General features: G+C 27.8%; 1 protein-coding gene across 1 annotated transcript in view; it reads right to left on the bottom strand.

The window, feature by feature from the left end:
- Window positions 1498-6242, bottom strand: part of LOC109347113 (repetitive proline-rich cell wall protein 2-like) — an 8038-nt gene continuing 3293 nt past the window's right edge. The window contains exons 2-3 of the mRNA XM_019586838.1: window positions 2350-2799; window positions 1498-1616 (exon numbers count right to left, since the gene is read on the bottom strand). Coding sequence (XP_019442383.1) covers window positions 2378-2799 — 422 coding nt within the window. The 3' untranslated portion in view covers window positions 1498-1616; window positions 2350-2377. The remainder of the gene's footprint in view (window positions 1617-2349; window positions 2800-6242) is intronic.

Below are 6242 nucleotides of genomic sequence, written 5' to 3'. Positions count from 1 at the left end.
AGTTTGTACATACTTTTCAACATTTTAACCTTCAAAAATAATATAGTATCACGTTTCTGTTTCCCTATTTTCATTATAAAAATGGAAATTATCATTTATTTTCTTTATGTTTCAACCATGCGAATTCACGGATAACATGTGTGTTCTTAACAATATGAATGTATGAGTAATATATGTGTTTTAACCATGTGAATGCACGGGTAAAATGTGTGTTCTTAATAATGCAAATGTACAGATAACTTGTGTGTTTTTAATCATGCGAATACATGGGTAACATGTATGTTCTTAACAATATGAATGTACAGGTAATATGCATGTATACTTTTAACATGTGTGTTTTTAACAATGCGAACACATGGTAACATGTATGTTTCTAAGAATACAAATGTATGAGTAACATATATATTTTTAAGCATGCGGATACATAAGTATCATGTGTGTTCTTTACCATGTAAATACGTACATAATATGTTTTCTTTACTATACAACAAAAAATATCACCTCGTGCAAATCCATGTGTAACTTGCTAGTATTACTATAATAACTTACTACAATGTAATAATATTCATATAATAATAAGACTTAAAACAAATTTTGTGTAGGAATCATAATTTTTATTAAATATATTATAATACTCTTTTCCACAAGAAATTGTCTTCTTTGATTTTTTTTCTTTGAGTAAATTACACTGATATTTTTTGAGTTTCAGTGAAATTATGCAAATTATCATTCTCTTTTTTGTACTACACAAATCATCCCGAATTTATGTACAAAATTACATTGATTACCCCTGCAATAGGAATTAGTGTGATCTCTTAAGCAAAAAAGAATAATGAGTGTAATTAAGTTAAATAAAATATAGTATATTGGGAAGACATATCCAAATAGTATAAGAGTGAATATCTATTCATTATTTTTGGTTCATTACAAACTACATTAATAATTTTAAATACATTTGATCATGAAGTGCTGCTGGTTTTGGCAAAGATATTTCTTATAGGTATAACACCTACAAATATTACCATGATGCTTGCATTTCCACATTTCCGTCATTTATTATTTGTCAATTTTTTTATTCGTGCCCGCATACTTTAATTGGAAAAAATTATAATATTTATAAATTATTAGTGTAAAGATTTATATTCAGTCAATATATTATTCATCATTCATCTATATTATTTGTATTTAAAGTTTAATAATGAATAACCCAATGACAATACAAATTTGTATTACTTATACTTTCATTTTTTTCTCTCTTTCAAATATGTGTCAATTCAAAAAATATACTTCAAGTGATAGAGAAAATATTTATATTTATAGATGACTATTCCCAACCCTTTAAAAGCACAGAACCATAATTCTAGTAAAGTAATGAGAATATTATAATAACATATTTTAAGTATCTTTAACCAAATCAATATAATAACTCACATTTGAAATACAAATACACCATCATAATCATGTAAAAAAGCAAACGAAATTGAAATCTATACTATCATAGAAAGATATGAAACACTTTTTTTAATTTAAGGACATTAATGCGGAACTTTGTTGCCAGTTTCTTCTAGTGTGGTTGCTATCCATCACTTTCTTTATTTGCACATATTCTTTGAATCCTACAAAAATACACACACGAGATTATTATCACTTCTGTCATTAGTTAGTCCCTCAACAAAACATTAATAATTTGATCTTATTAAAGTATCTAAAGATACAAGGATAAGAAAAATATATGAGGCAAGTTTCTATTGAAAAACTGTTTATTTAGGAAAAAGACATGTATCTGAACCAATCATTCATTCGTATATATGCACAAAGTATGTTTGATTCTTAAATATGTTTGTTTCATTTTCAACAGTATTAGACTAGATTTAAAAAAGTCTCTATTTATCATAATAAACAGTTCTTATGAAACATTACTAAAAAATGAAGCCAAAACAGTACAAGGAAAGCTCATATACATATATATAGACGGGAAGATGGAAACGCTATACAAATTTGTACTTACTATAATAAAATTATGTCAAACAAAAAAGTATTAAAATTTTAAGTAAGAAAATAATTTCAGAAGTATTAATGCAACAAATAAAAGAAATATACATAAATTAAGAGAGAATAATACTTTGGTTAGAACAGGTTTGGAATACTATCGAAAAGGGAATGATACTTGCATAAAGTATGAGAGATATATGTGATGTTTCAATGACTTTAGAAAAGTTAAAGTGTATTTAAGTGGTTTAGTTAGTGGCTTGCTTGTGATTATAAGTAAGGATTAAGTATAAGAGTGTAAGTTTGCTTGAGTGTGCATCAATAATGTTACAATAACATAGGGTGTACCAAGAAGCTTACCAATATGGTTGATCAGCTAAACCACTATTTAGTAGTGAGGGGGAGGAGGTGAGGAATAGATGTAATGTGGTGGAGGTGGGGAATGGACAGGTGGAGGTGGTGATGCATAGACATAGTGTGGTGGAGGTGGTGAGTGAACGGGAGGTGGAGGAGACTTATACTTGTAAACAGGTGGTGATGGAGATGAGTATTTGTATTCTTTCTTTGGTGGTGGTGGAGATTTGTAATAGTATGGAGGGGGAGGAGAATGCACCGGTGGTGGTGGAGATGAGTATTTGTAAGGAGGAGGAGGAGAATGGACTGGGGGAGGAGGAGACTTATACTTGTAAACAGGTGGTGGTGGAGATGGGTACTTATATTCCTTCTTTGGTGGTGGTGGAGATTTGTAATAGTATGGTGGGGGAGGAGAATGCACAGGTGGTGGTGGTGAGAGATACTTTTGGTGTTGGTCTTAATTGTTTTAAAATTTTGGTTTCAATATTTACATATAATTTGTCTATGGCCATATTTATTAATGATGTGGCCAACTATAATGTTAACCCATCTTTAATATGAACTAAAACAAAAACAATCAATTAACATAGAAGACTAAACGTGAAGAAAATGTGAAAAATGATGTAATTTTGTGTGGTTTGCTCTTTGCTAAGTTTGCTATTTACTATTGTTACATTTAATTCAAGTTAGATCGTGATTTTGATAATCCTCTAGGTAAAAAAATCATATCATTTTTTCAATAGTATAAAAATATTAAATTTTCCATTTTGAACTTTTGTAATTTTAAAAATACTTGATTTTGTTGTACTTAGGTTTTTTTAATACATTGCTTTGATGTTTCAAAAATAAAACATAGAAGACTAAATTTAAGGATACAAACTTAGATGATTAAAATAATTTACATGGAATAAAGCCTATTATTAATTTAATAGCAAATTTTGAAAGAAAAAAAATTCACATATGTTGCCTAGGAAGATGTTTCTCACATCTAGTACAGGCACAGCTGGACAGGAAACATGTGAGGTGTCAATTTTTGCATTCTTTATTTTTAATAATGTTATTTTGATATATTTTAAGTACATATAAATAATATTTAAAAGTCTGAAATAAAAGTAATTTCATTTATGTTAAAAGAAATTGTCAAAATCCCCTCCCTAGAAAATAATACTATTTATTATTTTACTTTTCTGCTTTTGTGCATTTAATTTTACTATCTAATGTAAGTGTTGGATGAAAAATATAGGTAAGCTCAAGTAACTTGTCTTCAAAATGTAAGGACCTGCTAGATCCCTAAGATGGTCAAAAAGTTAATAGTTTGATTTTTGAGAGCGACACTTGTTGGGAGAGGCTTCCACACACTTCAAAAAAGATTAGTTCCATACCTATATGTAGGACTCGAAATGAACTGATCCGAGTCGAACCAGAGTTCAGCTCAATAAGGATTGATTTAGCTCGAAACTCGACTCGAGTTCGATATGAGCTATTTTTTTAGCTCGAGTTCGGCTCGATTAAAGTTCGCAAACTGTTTGGTTCAGTTCGAATGGTTCATTTAGACAACTCAAATAATTAATTAAATTTTGAAAATACTACAAAAATGTTTTATATATATAAATATAATCTTGCGTTTATATATATAATTACAATAAATATACAAAATAATGTATGGATCATAATAAACATCAAAATTAGTTCATATATATAAATAAACATATATATATATATATAAATATAAATATATCGAGTCAACTCATGAACCTAACGAGTCGAACTATATTCAACACAAGTTCGGTTCGTTTATTTATCGAGCTCAAGTTCAGCTCATTTGGTTTATTAACCAAATTTATCGAGCTAAATAACGAATCGAATTTCGAACGAATACCGAGTTGGTTAAGTTTTAAGAATAAATTTGTCTTATCGTGATAAACATAAAAATACAAGTATAATTGCATATGATATTTTCTTTATTTTGTGGTCTTACTTCCTTCTCAAGTATTGGAGAGGAGTCTCATTCCTCTAACCGATATAACTTACACCTCATATGGTAGAAGAGGATTTTTTTTATTTAAGTAATCCATCATTAACTTATTCAAAACTTTAATTATTATCATTTTTTTAATATATTAAGAGGACGCCACATATTAATTACAATATATTATTTGTTATGAAAAATTAGTTACAATTTTCACTTATCCCCTTTTTTGACTTAGGAAATATGCAAATGGAGCATATTTTTCTGTTTATCTCTAACAATCATCAACTAGTTAGCTTTCCTTATTTGTAAAAAAAACATTATTTTTACGTGGAAAGTTATCTCTTTTGTTTCCTTAAATAATGTTCCAATGATTTTACTAATATTCCCATCAGTATTTTTGTGTAAGTGTGAAGTGTTGAAAGTTGTAAAATTTTAAGTATTTTTTTAAGATTGACTTTACAATTTCGATTTCTTATTAATTAATCTTCAAGCAATAGTTAGCCAAATCGTTTTTGCTATATGAAACCTGGTTGGACCACATCTATTGAAGCATTGTCCATTACCAATTTCTAATACCACATTTTTTTTTGATATTTTCAAGGGTATTTTTTTACTTTTTGGTAAGAAACTAACTTTTTTTGTGCCTCACAATAAGTGTCATTTTCAGGAATTAAACCTTGAACCTTAGAAATTTATGGGACCTTACACCACTAGACCAACACCTTGTTGGTTTCTAATATCACATTTGATCTTTTTTATAGGATCTTTTGAGGTTTTTGTTTTTGTTTTATCTATAAGGATACTTTTTAAACTTCTAAGTACAGTAAATGAATTTATTATTAAAATATTCTTATTTACTCAAATAATTTTAGTAGAGGAAAAATGATTTATTTCCATTAATAAATAACAATTTTTGATAAATGTGATACAATTATTGAAAAAATTAATAATATTTACACATTACTTAATCTGCATAAAATTGTGTCTTATAAAAATTCGGAGATAGTAATTAGTTACCTTGCATTTCTGCTATAGTAAAAATGCTCTTATATACCATGTAACCTATATTTATTCATGCTGCTTGTTACTAGTAATTTAATCAATAAGTAGAAGTAAACCTACTAACATATGCACATGCATGCATGAATGGAACGTCACACATAGATCTTTGTAAATGCAAACATCTTGTGCATTATTGTTGAGATTATATTATATAATTCGACCCAACACAAGTACATCAAGCAGTAGAATGGGTTTATACGAGTATTTAATACAACTTATTCTTTTGGTGGGAAAACTTGGAAAATCGATTTTCTGCAGTGGTAATCAATATGAAATTACTTGTATATTATTTTGAGTGTTATATGACTTATATCTATTCAGTGTCAGTATAAAGATTTATACACACTCAGTACATCATCCAACATTCATTTATATTACTTTTTTGAATAGTTAAGGGTGATTAAAATTAAATAGTTGATAATGTAGTGACGATATATCAAATTTATATACTGTAAATGCATACATTTTTCTTTATTATTTTACCGGTCTTTATGGTGAAGTGATCATTCACATTAATGGCTAGTTACGAGAATAAAAAAAACCTGAGGATATTTCTCTGTTAAACTTAAAAGAGTTAGACGTTCATAAAAGCAAGAGAGATGTCAAGTGACTCAAATCTACGGAATATTATTTGACTAAGCACCTTGAATCAAATCTACAAATCTACAGAGCCAGCTAGCCATTAGATATTACATAATGAAGTTTTCTTGGTCATTATATGATTAGTTATGTTGCTTTAATTTTAAAGAGAAAATGACATATGAACATCTGTCTAAAAAATAATTACAGTGTTACTACATTATCCATTATTCATATTTAATTATTATTAAATTTTAAATATAACTAATATAAATGAATAATATCT

The sequence above is a fragment of the Lupinus angustifolius genome, chromosome LG05 (assembly GCF_001865875.1).
Source record: "Lupinus angustifolius cultivar Tanjil chromosome LG05, LupAngTanjil_v1.0, whole genome shotgun sequence".
Taxonomy (NCBI): Eukaryota; Viridiplantae; Streptophyta; class Magnoliopsida; order Fabales; family Fabaceae; genus Lupinus; species Lupinus angustifolius.
This window is presented reverse-complemented; position numbering and strand designations above follow the sequence as displayed.